The sequence below is a fragment of the Typopeltis vanoorti genome, chromosome 20 (genome assembly GCF_054136105.1).
Source record: "Typopeltis vanoorti isolate ZY-2024b chromosome 20, IOZ_Tvanoo_1.0, whole genome shotgun sequence".
Classification (NCBI taxonomy): domain Eukaryota; kingdom Metazoa; phylum Arthropoda; class Arachnida; order Uropygi; family Thelyphonidae; genus Typopeltis; species Typopeltis vanoorti.
In genome coordinates this window covers 96,505,198-96,521,915 of record NC_143568.1, presented here as the reverse complement: position 1 = coordinate 96,521,915, position 16,718 = coordinate 96,505,198, and the positions used below count along the sequence as shown (strand labels likewise).

The following is a 16,718-nucleotide window of genomic DNA, read 5'->3' as shown; positions in this document are numbered from 1 at the left end:
TGTATACACTGTACTTATAGTGCGTGTATATATATATTTTGAAAGTTGCAGCACCCCCATGATTTCAAGCCACGAGCTGCCACTGAGTACAGTATGTATATTCAATATAGTAATACATCAAAAAATTTCACTGAAGATTCCAAATGATTTTGAAGAGTTAAAATCCTTAAGTTTCATGTAGATCAATTTGAAATGTCTGATCTTTTTTTTTTTTTATCATGTGATTGTTCTAGTACTGTTGAAGATGAAGCCATTTTGCTAAGTACTGTGCTGATTGTTTTGTTTTTTATAAGCCTGTTTAAGTAAATTGAGAATTGGGTTCTACATTTCAGTTTATCTATCAAAAAAAATATCTGGGAGAACTTTAGTTTTTATTACTGTGATATCTGAAAGGAAAATGCCACACCCACACAGTAAGTCATCTGTTTATGCAGTATATATGCTTGAGACTTGCATAATCAAAAATTGTATCAATAGAACATGAATCTTGTTTTCATCCTTATTTTTACATAAGTGGGCAAAACCAAATTTTGCTCATGCTTAGGTGAAATATTTTCATAACTATGTACTTGTATACTGAAGTAGTAAGTAGTTGACTTTACTTAGTATCTCATTATCCACAGCATACGCCCTTCTAAAGCATATATAATATTGTATTTTAAGAAGGGTCACAACTAGATCAGTTTGACCTTTCAGGAGGTTTCATAAGTGGATCTATAACAAAAAAAAAAAAAAAAAGTAAAGAAAACACTTTGCTTACTATAAACAGATATTATCTTTTCGTGTGCTAAAATATAGATATAAATTGCGTTTTGAACTGCAAAAATTATTTATGGTTCCAGAGCTCAATATTCCTTTCTCAGAATTAAATCTTATGTTTAAAGAATAATAAAAAATCTCCATTACAAAAGCAAATAAAGGTAATTTCACAATTGGTCTAAATTGAAGCATACAATTGAAAGATGGATGTTCTCCTCTGAATTGTAACATCTATGGTGTTATTGGTAGGGACCTGTTGAAAGTCAGCTTAACACGCTCATTATTAGATAATATCTCATTGGATCCATCTGTCCAAAAACTCAGATATTATCATGCCAGACCTACTAAGATATATGGACTTCCCCACACTTGCATAAATCTAGATACCCTCTCAAGGCTATCGTTGACTCCATAGGAAGTCTTACATAAAATCTCTCTAAGGTCTGAACTCGTCATTGTTATCCTTTTATCAGAAATGGTGCCGATTTTATTTCAGCAATTAAAGGATTAAAACTCAAGTCCTCTGATTCAATTTTCAGTTTTGACATTGCTCTTTATCAATATTCCTCTGAATGACACACTTGAACTTCTGTCTTCTAAACTTAAGAGATTGATAATGTTAAGTTTGTTATGAATTCAGGATATTTGATTTGGAATTGCAAACTATGTGGGTAAATTGTTGTAAGAAAGGGAACTACTGTGAGCTCCCCATGATCTCCAACTGTATTTAATTTTTATTTTGAACATTTAGATGAAAAAAGAATCTATTCTAAATCCTAAATTATATCTCGATCCATTATGTCCATGATGCTTTTGCTTAAAAAAAAAAAAAAAAAAAAACATCATGGACATTAATTCCCTTTTAGGGAGTACGCAAGGCCATTTTAGCCCTTTCTAACTTTTGAAGACTGAGTGAGCTGTTCAGTTTCCACTGGTAGACAATCAGAGATAGCTAGCCCAAGACTATAACTAATTTTAAGTGTATCCAATGAAGAGACTGCTGACAAGCATTGCCATTTATTGTTCTCTAGCACACTGTTATTGCTTGAAATAGTGTGGGTTCTACATTTGATTTTCTTGAGTTTACTGACAAAAAAAAACCGAGTTTCCAGCAGAGAAAACCTGCTTACCCATGCAGAAGTCAACTCATTCAGGAACTGGTTGAAGAAAGGCTTAGAAAAAGTTTTTCTAGTTGGCAACCAGAATTAAACTCAAGTATTTTCTCGAGAAGCTTAGCACTGTGGATGCAAACTCCACTTTCATTGAGCTACACAGGCCTAGTCATGTTTTTGTCATCTGAAGCAGGAAAAAAAAAAAACACCCAGCAGGAATTCCTACCAAGAATTAATGACTTATATTTCTGAATTAAATTCACCCTAGAAAAATAATCTAGTACTTTATCATTTCTAAACATTCTTGTGAAATGAGAAGCAGATGGCTTTATCACCACTTCCATTATATTAAAAACCTATTTTCTCTGGCTACTATATTTGCTAAACATTAGTACATCATCCTATCATCAAAAAACTGCTGTTGAGAGCTCAAATTGTCTGTTCTTCAGAAAGAAATCTCTATTAAGCAACCCCCCCCCCCATCTCAATGGTTACCATCCAAAAATCAGACCAAACTGTTTTTCTTCTAATTCAATGAGAAGAAATGATTTCTACAGGATTTCCATTTCATACATTAAAGGGGACACATTAGAATTTGTTTCTTCTGTAATTTTGAAATTTCCTGGCAGTCACATACAAACTTATCAATTTTTTTGCATTCTCCAAAAGATGCACTGCTTGTTGCTACTTGGGGATTATCAAATTCCTTATAATGTATATGTATACAAGTATGATTTACTTCATTGGTACTGATCATGTCCTGTGGTTGGTCTGGATTTGAACTCTCCCCATTCCCTTTTTCACACTAAATGGTCAAAGTAGTTAGAGAAAACACACACACACACCTACCTACCTACCTTGGACAGACTGACTGTTCTGTTGAGAACCTTATTCTGAATGCATATCCTACATCAAATGGAATAAACATCACAGGCCAGTTCTTGCAGAACATGCTATTAGTAACACTAGCTAAACAATCCATTGGAATGATAAACTACTAGATACAAAAGCAGTAGCTACAAATTTTAATGTCTTTTTTCAAGAAAATGCCAGTCATTCTTAATTGTCTCAACCTCAGTGATGGACTATTCATGTCTATAATCTGGGAAATTGTTATTAACTGTTGTATTTCTTATTATTAGTAGTATTTTATGATTTTTTTTTTGTAATATGTTTAATTATCCTAATAGTGTAATAGTTTTTGTTTCAATAATGAAACTAAAGTTAAACAGATACTAATTTTTCCTAACTTAATGATCCGATAGACTACTTCTGTCCCCTTTGTGGGAGATAGTACTTTTCAAATCTGCTAAGCTTTCCTAACTTTATTTTTATGCATATATTTATATAATTTTTTTAAAAAGTTAGAAAATTATTTCTCTCATTTAGTTATCTTACATTGGCTACCCAGGCGGCTTTTTATAATTGTCTATTATATTTAATTGTTGTTCTATGATCCATACTGATGATGCCTATAATACATAAATGCAAATCTGCAGTAATAAAGTTTTTTACATGGGTTTTCCTCTGATTTTAGAATTCTTTTGAGTGTAATAGTTTATAAATTAGTATTCTTATGCCTGTTCACGAAAATATAACCATTGTTTATCTTTTCTGATGAGATGCAAGACCTGAATAAAGGTTGAAACTAATCTGTATAGTGAACATTCCCATGATGCATGGCATCATACATCATGACCATGAAGAGAATGTGCTGTGCATTACAGAAACTAGAACTTGATGTGAAGTTAACTGCCTCTGTATACAAGTAGCCCAGAAGATATTTCATGTGCAAACTTTTGTTTGCTCACTAATGCTCAGATAAAATAAGGATGAAAAAATATAATGTCTTGTCAAGTATGATTTACTTCGTTGGTACTGATCATGTCCTGTGGTTGGTCTGGATTTGAACTCTCCCCATTCCCTTTTTCACACTAAATGGTCAAAGTAACCAGAGAAAACACACACATACAAATGAAAGACACATAGCAGACTAACATAGATAAAATTTACTGCTGTATTGTAGTATAAATTAGCTTTAAAGAAGCCAAATTACTTGGCTTCTTATAACAGGTCATTGAGCCTATCTGTTATTACATGACATGAAGTAAAACCTAAATAAGTGAATCAAATGGATCTAATTGAGACTTTAAAAAAAAAAACTGCTTTTCCTTTTGTACTTATTTAAAAAAACTTCATACTCTAGATAATATAAAAAAAAAAGTTGCATTATATAGCAGATTTCTAAGTAAAAGAAATGCATAATTAGATGAATAGAACTGAAAAGACTGAACAAAGCAAAATGTTAAATGAGATTTAAAAAAAAAACTTTTTATTAGTTTAGATAATAATAAAAAAAAGTGTTCTATAGCAGATTTCTGAGAATACTTAAGTGTATAAAAAAAGTACAATTTCTAACAGTTAATCAGCTGCTGTTCACCTAGCAACTTCAGTCTCAGATATCGTGCTTTTTTAACTCCCAGAAATTCATTTTGTGGATTCATCTCACAAATGGGCAGATCAGCAGGAGAATATACATAGTTAGCAGATATAATTATTATAACCTTGGTTGTTTTGGGTCCAAAAACAACCAAGAATGTCCAGTTTTTTTTGTGAATTTATTTTTAACAGAATAGCTTCTGCATTGTATCTGTGTAATGCCTTCATACACAATATCTACATAATGCATTGTATCAGTCTTAGTTGCATGATATCATCAAATTCTTGGCATGTATCCTCATGGGATGTGCACAGTATTATGATAGTGTTACATCATAAAGTTACATCATTACTAACTTCCTATCGATTTTTTTTTTCCACGTTAATCTTTTAAAGCCTTCAATATTACTAGATTTAGTCTTCCTCTGGGTCCTTTTCCTGCCAACCTGGCAAAGAACACCTGAGATTAGCTTTGCTAACATTCCTGAATACTAAGAATGTTAAGTATGTTCCTAATATCCTGATTTTTAAAATTGATATTGCCACTGGTGTCATCTGTTCACTCCCCTAATCTTTCTCAGGTCGATAATGTAAAATTGGTTTGAACACTGTCTTGTATACATCTAGTGTAGTGCTTTGAGAAATTTCTCTCTTATTCTGTATAAATTTATTCAGTTGACCTCCCACCATGTCACCTTTCTAATTCTGTTTATTTCCATATTTCATTTGCCATCTTCACAAAAAATTGTGCCTAATTACCTCAAATGTTTTACTTTTCTGTATGTTTCTACTTACATTCAGGATGCAGTTGATGTTTTAAAAGTTTCTGCCTATTTTTGTCTTTGTTTTTTTTTTTTATTTGCTGATTTTCATACCAAATTTATTGCTGTGCTTACTCAATTTAGTGAGGGCATCCTGCAAGTTTAGATTGGATTTATTTAGATGTACATCACCTGCATAAAGTAGAGCTGAGATTAGCACCTCCAATTCTGATATCAGATTTAATTACTTTTCTTGATAATCTGATCCATATAGATGATAAATAACAGTAGTGTAACAAATGCTGTCTGCTGCATTATTGTAACATCTTCATTTATTTTTATTATTAATTAGCAGTGTGCGCTTTTCCTCTCGTAACCTTTCTCACTTACTTTACTGCATACTATGTTTATTCACCATCCGTATTTACTAGTCATATGCCTATGAACACTGGAAAATTTATTTGTAAGACTGCGTCATTCAATATATCAATATTCGACATAAGACTCAATAAAATGTCCGGTAGATCTCTCTTACTAGTGTAAATTCCTTCAAAGTTTACATAAACAGTCGTGGTTCATAAGTAACTGAACTGCGCTTTTATTGCCTTAATTGTTTCCCGCTCACAAGTCCGATTATTTTTAGAAACAGTGCAGTTGTAAAATAAAAGATCAGGCAGCACTCTTTTAACAAATAATTAAAACACATTTATTTACATTAATATGAAATATACATGAATTAAACAATAGGGAGATTGCTTTCTCTATCCATCTATAAAATCTTTAGCATAAAATTAGAACCCTTTTGCTTCAATACTAAATAATCTCTTTAACCCAAAAACTTATTTACTCTCTGCTTACAATTTCAACTTATTAAACTCCTAGTTTACTTGCAAAGAGGTTAGCTAACTCTCTGTTAAGTTATTTTTACAATTTTGATATCAACTTCCAACATGCCAATTGATTCTCTTAAGGACACTTCTTATTACTATTAAACTAATTCTTAATAGTCCATCTATAACATATTATACGAGGAATTGTACAAAAGTATGGAACTTACAAAGGCTCTGTATCGCACATTCAGTCAAAAGTCTTGCACAAAAAGTTCTATGGCAATTCTTTCATCTCAGATCTCGAGCTTCCTTCAGGAATGTCTAGCATCAGCAGTATCTCTTTGGGAAAATAGCTGGCTGTGGACTGCGACCTGTGGTACTCATACAGCTCCGGCAAAAGGTTCTCTCACGGCAAAAAGAAAAACTTCCAAGCGAAGCTGCTTCGGGTATTTTACATTGGCCTTTCTCCTTTGGCTTGGCTCGCCATAATGCCTGGATGACTGGCTCTTCTATCTGCCATCTCCAATAGCTCAAACTGCTGCCTCAAAAAAAAAAAACGTAACTGCCGCCAACTCTCTTTTGACTGCCAAAATGAGTTCCCTATCTCATTGGCGACTGGAAGCCCCTATTGCTCGGCTCTGTCCCTTTTTATTACGCCTTCTCTGAGACCTCGCACGAAGGGTTGTAACCCCCTAAGAATTCTGCATGACTCTTTCATCTTTTAAGTTCAACCCACTCTTTGTTCTCTTCTGTGCACTCTTTTGATCATAAGTTGCCAGCCAACGGAAAGTTGTTTGAACCTTTCAGACTGACTTTGGAGGTTTATGCGCAGAGCTTGTAAGCACTTTCTCCTACACACAAAATTCATATTCTTATGCATTATGCCCTCATAGAGAGCTATTACACAACGTTCCGGTGGCAAAACATTGCCTTTGTTTTTGACATTCTAAAATATTCTTGTTTAGAATTTTAAAATATTCTAGTAAAGGAGAATACAGTTAATTTCCGAGGTATTATTTACAATAATACCTAGCACAAAATATACAGAGACAAACAGTTATTTTTACAACATTCTCATGGAACTTGACCTCTGTAAAATCGATGTAAAGCGCTTTGGTATTTTTAAGCTACATCGAATTTTACAGCAATGTACACCCTTGTCTCATATCTGATTTTAAACACACTATCTTCCTGTACCTCTTTTAATGCTAACTGCTGACTTACAACTCAAATATAGACTAAGCATTGCTTGATGGAACATTTCCACCATATAAATGTAATGTTTTGAACAGCTTTTCTCTTTGCACCTTGTCATATGTCTTTTCCACATCTACAAAACTTATACAAATTGAATACATATCAATACTTCAAACATCCCTTTCACAATTTTTCCTACCTGTTTCTCAAGTATACTTGCATAAATCTTACCAAGAATAGTCAGTAGGGATATACTTCCATAATTTCACGTTGTTTTATTTCCCTTTTTTATAGATGAGTGCTATGAGAGCACTCTACTCCAATCATCTGGAATTCAAACCCCTGACCAGACCTAAATTATGCAGTATAGTCACATAAAACTTTTATACCTCCATATTTGTACATTTCTGGTATCAACTCCAGCTGCCTTCCCACATTTCAGGTTCTTAATGACTTTTTTTTTTCTGCTTAAAGTATTGATATGCATTTAATCCTCTGACCAGACCTTTGAATTACAATGGTACTCTACTTTACAATGATCCATTCATACGACACTCTTCAATTATGACCAAGGCTCATTTATACAACTATCGTACAATGCATTTAGCAACATGATGCTCGCATGAATCAACTGATGTACAATTTTTATGGACTGAAAGTTTGTTAATGGCATTATTGCTAGCTATATCTATTTGTGTTTTGCTGTGAATTATAAACTATTCATATCTATTATTTTATTTTATTGCTAATAATGGCAGATAGCATTCAAAGTAAGGATGCTATTGCTTCCAGTGAAAAGAAGAATATGCATACGTTATATTACATACCAAGATTAAAATGATTAAATATACTGGCCATGGTGTATTGAACACTGATGGGCTGCAGGCTAACTTACCATAATAACAGTAGTTATAAACAAAGATAAACTTTTAAGTGAAGCAAAAAATGCTAATTCTAACATTCTTGTTTAACTGGGTGCTGCCCCAGCTGGGCTGAAATTCTGTCATTATATCATTTTGCATTATGGTTGAAGAACTGGGTGCAAGAAGGTGAGGCTTGGACATTAAGCCCTGGTCAGTTATCTACATTCCTTTTAAAAAAAAAAAAAAAAAAAAAAATTAAAAAGTCTAGTTGAAATCTCATCCCAGTTATACTGCTTTGACCCTTAAGCATCCTGTTAAGTTATGACTTATTGAACAAAGTTCTGTATTGTAGAATTTTTTCCTCTTTGTCCACCTGCTGGTTAGAATATGACAAGTCCTGAAATGTGTCAGGGATAGCATAGTAAATATCTGGCTCTCATAACTGTTTTTCCCTATGGACAACTTCTGAGACCTGGCCTGATTTCAGAGAGTGACCGTGCTAGATAACTGATCTGATTTATCATTAAAAATTGCACTTTTTACATTTCTTTTTCTTCTTAGGCATCTGTTATAGAACCTTATAATATAGATAAAATTAATGAAAGTGGAATAAAATATTCAAAGGATTAATGAATGGTCTTTTTTCTAGTGTGATATGTTGAGTCATAACCTTTTTGGAAGATTCAACTTGCAACTATATAAGAAATACTGATGAAATATTTTTTTTATTATTATTTTTAATTTAATCTGTAGAAGATGATTATCTTCTCCCAGGAAATGACTCATTGAAATTATCCTGTTTTTTAACGTATTTCCTGAGAGAATTTTGGCTCTTTATGTTCCATCTAAGAAATAGCATGCAGGGAAAAAAAAGTAATAATAATAAATAAATAAATAATCCCAGAATAATTTCTGTAAGTCTTATTTAAATTTCTTCTCCAAGTAGTGTTAATTCTAATTTTCTCCTATGCAGGAAATTATAGCGGAAAACAAAAATATATTATCTACTTTTATAAAGTAGATCCAAACATAATAGAATTATAAGGAACTTCCAAAAAAAATAAAAAATTCATTGAATTGATATTGCATTACGTACGTAATTATAGATCCATACTTACATGACAAATATTTGAAATTTAAATATTTTTAAATTTCAAATATTTCAAAAATTTCAAATAATAAACAAAGTTAATTTAACAAGGTATGAATAATGTGTTTAGTTTATTAAAAGTACGTTACAAGAAAAATTTGTAAATACAGTATTATAGACTATTCTATTCACTTTTAATCCTTAGACTGGAAAATGTATATTACCACTGTCTAAATTGTTTATCTTCAAATTATTATACACATACATCTTAGAAATAAACTTTTCTAAGCATGATTTAAAAGTCATTTCCAAGAACATAGGCACACAAATATTTGAATTCTCATTCTTCATTCAAGAATCTTGCAATAAAAGAATTGAATCAGTTATGGTTCTTTCAGGGTGATATTTCATTGATTCTGTTCTCCCCAAATCACTATTACTCTCTCTTAAAGGCTTCCTTTGGTTTCCATGCTTATTGATGTTCCAAAACAAAAGTGGTATGAAAGTAACTTTTTTTTTTACTCCAGTGTCAAACTTCGTGTGGCTCCTATCCATGAAATGTTCCAATCTGGGTGGGTTAAGGATTTTTTTTTCCCTTTATTTTTATTTATTTTTAACATGATCAGATTATGAAGATCCTGGAAATATTACATTGCATCATATTCTTAAACAGTTCATCATCATCAAATTTCTGAATGTATCCTGAAGGAATGCTCAGGACATTCTGAGTGTACCACATGAAAAGTTTACATTATACTAATTTTCTATGAATATTACTCCAAATTAGCAGTGGTCAAACCAGATTTGGACTGTTGAGCTCAGATTTGGTCACCTAGTTTTTCACTGTGATGTAGAAACATTGGAGAAGGTCTAGAGAACAATATCAGGACTCTTGAATGTTGGTTATGGAGGGGGGAGAAGAGGCTAAATGAATATAAATTACAGAGTTTAGTGGCTAGGAGATAAAGAGGTAATATGATAGAGACATTTAAATTAGCAAACGAATACAAAAGGGATTATAAAAAGAGAGGAAGAATTAGAGGTTCATCCCTGGAAGGGATGAACCCTTCTTCACCACACTCTTACACAAGTAAGAATGTGGTGAAGAGTAATTTTTTTTTACATGAATTGTGGGTGAATGGAACATATTACAAGATTAAATTTGGAATACAAGAATTTTTAAGGTTTTATTAACTTCAAAGCAAGAAGTTTTAAAGTTTTTAATATGTGTCAGGTGAATGAGCCTCCCACGATGAGTGTACTGACTCCATTGATGTTTTTTTTCAAATTTTTTTTTTATTTCGTATCCAAACACAAGTAGTATAGTAGTAAGTAAGTGGTACAACATGATTTACAATAGGATACGTTACAATACAATGAGATCAGTTTAGATTTGGTAGGTGAATTATACAGGGAATAATAATTAAATATGAAAAAAAGGAAACAAACTATACATAACTTATATACAATAAACATGGTCAGATGTTCCTCCATTATCTTGCACAATCAACTGCTCTTTCTGTACAGGATATAAGGTCCTCTTTTGCACAAGGCGATGGAAGAAAGGGACAAGAAAGGAGGTGTTCCACGGACTGGGTTGTCCCACGCTCACAATTTTCTGGGCCAGTGAGTTGGCCCCATTTGATGAGGTTTTGTTTGCAGCGTCCTGTCATCCAGAGTCTGTTTAGGCTTTTCCAAGTATTCCAGTCCAAGTGGGCACCATGTGGAAGATGTTCGGCTGTTGGAATACCAGTGTTATTTTCAGGATGTAGTGCAAGCCATTGTTGAAGTCTTGTCTCTGGGAGGTTTTTAGATGGTTCAGCAGTTGTCAGGACGCTATGTCAGGATCTTAATCTTTGGGGCACTGCCATTTGGCCGAACAGTGGGTGGCGTTCATCATTCATTTGTCTGCTTCTTTCATCAGCTGAGAATGCAGATCTTCAAATTAAAGGGGGTGCAATACCATCCAAAGTATACAGGTCTTTTAGTGGTGTTGGTTTCAGGCATCCTGTAATTAAGCAGCAGCTTTCATTCAATGCTGGATCAAGTTTTTCAGCATGGCAGGATTTGGACCATACTGGGCAAGCATATTCAGCAGAAGAATAGCAAAGGGCCAAGGCAGAAGATCTCAGTGTGCTAAGGTCTGCACCCCATTTGGAGGAGTTAAGCTTTCTTAGTATGTTGTTTCTTGCATTCACTTTTGCCTTTGTTTTTTCTGTGTGTTTTATATGAGAGGGTGCGATCGAGAGTCACACAAGGTAGATTGGTTTCCAGGAATGTTCTATATTAGAGCCTTCCCAAGAAATCTGTAGCTTCCTGTTGGCATCCTTGTTAAGGTGGAAAAGGCCAGTCTGGGTTATCAAGGGGTTTGGTTTTAGTTGATTGCTGGTATAGTATGTGGTTAGATTATTTAAGGTAAGTGATAGAGTAGTTTCAATGGACTTGAAATTTTTTGACTGAGTAGCTATGGCAAGGTCATCAGCATAGATAAAATTTCTAGTTCCTGGAAAGATGGGGAGATCATTGACATAGATGTTGAAAAGTAATGGTGATAACACGCTTCCCTGGGGGGGGGGGGGGCATTTTTTTGTGGTGCCAGCGGCTCTTCCTACCCCCAAGGTCCACTTAAAAACGTCTCTTTTCCAAGAGTGATTGGATCAGGAGGACAAGGTGGTAATCTCTAGTTATTCTGTATATTTTATTTCTGAGTGTGAGATAGTTTATGGTATCATATGCTGCAGTTAGGTCTACAAAGACTACTCCATTGAGTAGTCCATTGATGGTATGATGATGATACTAATGATAAATTAGTCTGTTGGGACTCCAATATTGTCAGATGTGTTTTGCTTTCCTGTTAACTCATCTGTGATTGAGAAACAAGCACATGCTTCATGATTGTCTTATGATTTAAGTTTTGAATGTTTTTAACTGAGTTCTTTTCTCTCTGTTGTCCTTGGTAACATAAAATATGTGAGAGTTTAATAAATTCTAATTTTCTATACATGTCAGCCATTATAAAAATATATCTCCAATTTTGATATCCAGCCTAATGTCACTTTCTTTCATATTATGAAAGAAAGTGACATTTTACATCAGACAGTCTTCCTGTACATCCTTCATTTCTAACTGCTGACGTAGGCTACATATTGCACAATATAATGTTCATTTACACCATATTACTGTAGCATTGAACAGCTTTTTCTTGGCCCTGTCTATAAAGAAAGAGGAAATTGTTTAAAAAAAAATTAAAAGCAGACTTGCACATTTTAACATTCAGCATGATAGTGGTTAACATATCCTCATCAGCACACTCCATAAGTGCCATCACAAAAAGACTAAAACCTTATAACTCTAGACCCCCCCCCCCAGATATAAGGACTACCAAAAATCCATAAACAAAATGTGCCATTACATCCCATTGTGAGTGGCATTGATTCACCTACATAGAAATTAGCAAAATTGCGCTCACACAATATACTGGCAACACACCTTCACACATAAAAAAAAAAAAAAAAAACTCAGCCTACTTTTAATCCAGTATTGAAAATCTCACACTCCAACACACTGACATAATGGTTAGTTTTGATGTCTCCACTTTACTCACCAATGTCCCACTCAAAGATACCTTAGACCTTATCCAAGCCATATATTGGTCTGTTTCAGTTCACCATGAACTCAGGCTATTTTGTTTGGCAAGGAAAATTCTACAAACAGATAGAGGGTACAGTCAAGAGTTTTCCACTCCTGGCCAACTTCTTCATTGAGACCTTTGAAGAAAAAGCCTTAAACTCTGTCCCATGTAAACCTACTCTCTGGCTATGCTACATAAATGATGTGTTCTCCATTTGGCCATGTGGCCTGAATACACCCCGCTATTTTTTAGCACATCTAAGCAATCAACGCCCCAGGATCCAGTTTACCTTGGAAAAGGAAAACAAGTCTCCCATTCCTAGATGCTCTGATTACATGCTAGCTTGATAGATACATGGCATTCTCTCTGTTTACAGAAACCTACACTTACAGGTAGATACATTCACCAGCAGTAATCCCTCTCCCTCCCAACAATATGAGATTATAAAAACCCTATATAACAGGAAAAAATTTCAGTTCTGATAAGTGCCCTAACTTATCGGAACTTAACCATATCTTTGACACTTTCTTACCCAATGGCTACAATTCCCCAAAAAATATTAAAACTATGCAACTGCAACCCCTCCCCCTCCTCTTCAGAGCAGAGATTACTCAAAATCTATAACCATTCCATATAACCTCGGCACATCCAAATAATTGATAAAAATCATAAGGAAATATAACCATGCAATCACTTGCAGGCCAAATAAGAAATTGGCATCTCCACCAAAGATCAGCCACATCCCTTAGACCTACCAGGTCCTTTGCAGTTACAAACAATCCTACTATGGACTCTAGGTCCGACTTCTGTTGCCTTTCTTCAGCCTCATTTGCTGAGTGTTAGTGCCTGCATGCACATAATCATTGTTATTTGTGATCCATGATGATGGCAATGTAACGTTGCCAAAATATAGGAAAGAATTAATCAGTCTTTTATCATTAATAATTTAGTATGTTATTTCCTGAAAAATTAATAGTTAGTCTTTTCCTGATCTCCACAACTTAAATCTAAATCCTTATTATAATACCATGATTTTTCAATTGTTTGTCTTAAAGTGAAAATCAATCCTAACAACCTCTGTTTGGCCTGAACCTAGCTGTTTTTCTCCAAGTTCCCTTCCACATTTTTCATAGCCTGTCTTCAGCTGGCTGGATTCAGGCCAAATCAAGGTTGTCAAGATCAGATTTCAACTTCAAGACAAATAGTTGAGAAATCATGGGAATATAACAAGGATTTGTATTTAAGTTTCATAAATCTGAAAAACGCATATGACATGGTGCCAAGAGATGTTGTTATAAATTATATCAATTTACATATTTACATTATATCAGGCAATACATAGTATCTGTTTGAGCTGTAAGCCAGCAGTTAGAAAGAAGATACAGGAAGATGGTTTGATGTTAAATCTGGTGTGTGTGTGTGTGTTTGTCTCAAGGGTGCACATTATCTCCACTGTTATTCGTGATCTATATTGATCACATTATGAAGGAAAGATGATGTTATAATTCTGAATAAATCCAGTACAAGTCTGTAGGATTCCCCATGTTGAATAATAGATAAATTTTGGATGAAAATCAGCCATAAAAAGACAAAGAAAATTAAAATAGGCAGAAACATTGAAAATATCAACTGCATCTTGAATAGAGAATCAGCAAAACATTTCAGCTTTTTAGGCACAATTTTTAGTGAAGACAGCAAATTAAATATGAAAATCGACAACAGCAGTGACAACTGAATAAATTTATATACAATAAGAGAAAAATTAGGCAAAACACTAAACTAACTGTATACAAAACAGCCAGTTTTAACTTAATGGACCTAAGAGTTGTGTTAGAAATAAAGCATTTGATCAAAAACTAGAAACCACAATGAGACTTCTGAAAAGATTAGGGGAGTAAACAGATGGCATCAATGGCATATTAAAAATGAGGATATTAGGAAAGAACTGGCCATTGTTAGCATTCAGGAATGTGTTAGGAGAACTAATCACAGATGTTAGGGTCACTTAAACAGAACAGGAGAAGAAAATATAGCAAAACAAGTGTTATTTTCCAGACTGATAGGAAAAAGACCCTGAGGAAAACCAAGATGTAGATGGATTAATACAGTAAAAATGCCTTAGAAGACAGAAATATAAGATGTGATACTGTTGGAATCTTGACAGATAACAGATTAATGTGGAGAAAAATTGTCAATCAGAAGTTAGTAATGATGTAAGTTAATATAGTACAATCATACTATCCCTCCCTCTTTCCACCCTTACAGTACATGTCAGAAATTTGACGATAGCAGATTTACTTTCACGTTGTTTATTGTGTTAATACAATAAACAACATATTGAGTTATTTATTTTTTGTGTACCATGTTATGTACATAGGTATGCAACACAGTCCAAAATTCCATGATTGCTTTTTTGGGGGAGCATGAGGGGGGGAGGTAAAGTATATAAGAAAAATAATAAAATATTGCATCTTACTTCAGAATTTATGTAAATTTCTAAAAGAAGCCTGAAAACACTGTGAATGTTTTTCTGCTGCAAATATCTTATGACCTGTAATCTGGGAAAGAGACAAAGGAATTGGAAGCACAAACCATAATTGGGATCAGAAAGTTCATGAATTGACAGCATAGATCTTGTTTAATTTTCTTTCCCACTAATACTTAGGTTTATTTGTTCTAAAGTAGTAATAAGTGAAAATTAGCAGTTCATCTTCTAGGAAACAGCTGGATGCTCAGCAGAATTGATGCAGGAAGGAAGGAAATATTGCATTTTTCTGGTAAGGGAATAGGAGCTAGGTTACTTCATAATGTCTATATTTTATAAAACAACCCATTTTACTTACTGCATGCAATGCAGACATATCAAAATATTTTATTTTCATAGGATTTGATTTTCCCTGTCTTTAATTATCCTTCTAAATTCTCTTCTAATGGTTTTATTCTTATGAGATACAGATACCTTACTGCATCTCATAAGAGAGCTTATATAATGTTCCCATTAAAAAAAATTCCCATTCCTAAACTTACTGTTATGGTTTGCAACTGTATATTTAAAATATTTTTAACCTGTAAATGCTTCTTACTAGAGTTTTGTAAATATTGAAATGAAGTTGAATATGAGATTTGAACTTATTATCAAGCTGAAATCTCCAAGCAAATGGCCTTGAAAGAGTTTGAGGTAATTAAATTTTCAACAAAAAAAAATGATGTTGAAAGAATTATTGAAAAATAAATTTTCTTACAGACACAATAGTCACTAACATGAACGTCTGATCTGGCTTTACCCATATAAATTTTAAGAGAGAAAATTTTTGTTTATCATACATTTGCACAGTTAATGGTAATTGCAGCATGGCCAACATTCTTTCTTTCTTGGAAAACTAAGTATCTCCTGCTACTGATCCTCAGTAATTGTGATGTGGTAGGCACTATCTGACTTGAATTAATGAAATCACTGCAAGTCAACTGCTAAATCCGCTCGGTTAGCCTAGTGGCTATGCGCTTCGCAACCATATGCCCGGGGAAGGAGTATCCTAGGTTCGATTCCCGTCGATGACATGAGGAGCTTAAGGATCTTTCTCAGCCATAGCCAATTTAGCTGGTCTTGGGCATGGACAGCAGGGTTCCCCCCCCCCCCCCCCAGTTTATCTGGAGTTTTTCATCCTGCAAGCAGGCAAACCGGGCCCGGGAACACACACGCTGCTACAGTCAAAAAAAAAAAAAAACATTCCTTTCCCTCAGTGACAGGTCAGCTGGGGGTTGTACTAACAAATAGTTGTTTCTGTGTAACACATGGATCCTGCAATGGAAGCAGGAACAACACACAGAGGAAGACTGCAAGTCAACTGCTACATTTTCCTACTGTCTCACTTGCTGTCAATTTCTTAAATTGAGTTATGGATATAGCCGTATGCTATAACATGTGGTTTCTTGGATACTCTCTCTCATAATAATAACTGACTCTGAATGAGATTTAGTTGATCTCCAGAAAAAGTCTGCATCCACTTATGAAGTATCCATATGTGAACAAGATTTG

The 16,718-nt window shown here is 33.9% G+C and overlaps 1 protein-coding gene across 6 annotated transcripts in view; it reads left to right on the top strand.

Moving 5' to 3' along the window:
* The window catches only part of LOC150095691 (uncharacterized), a 369,335-nt gene that overhangs the window by 252,447 nt on the left and 100,170 nt on the right, over nt 1-16,718 (top strand). For 4 of the 6 annotated variants that reach the window (XM_090409912.1, XM_090409913.1, XM_090409909.1 and 1 more), the window contains exon 15: nt 15,400-15,459. The exons of the other annotated variants lie outside the window; for them this stretch is intronic. In XM_090409912.1, the coding sequence (XP_090266038.1) occupies nt 15,400-15,459 (60 nt within the window). The remainder of the gene's footprint in view (nt 1-15,399; nt 15,460-16,718) is intronic. 6 annotated transcript variants of the gene reach the window in all.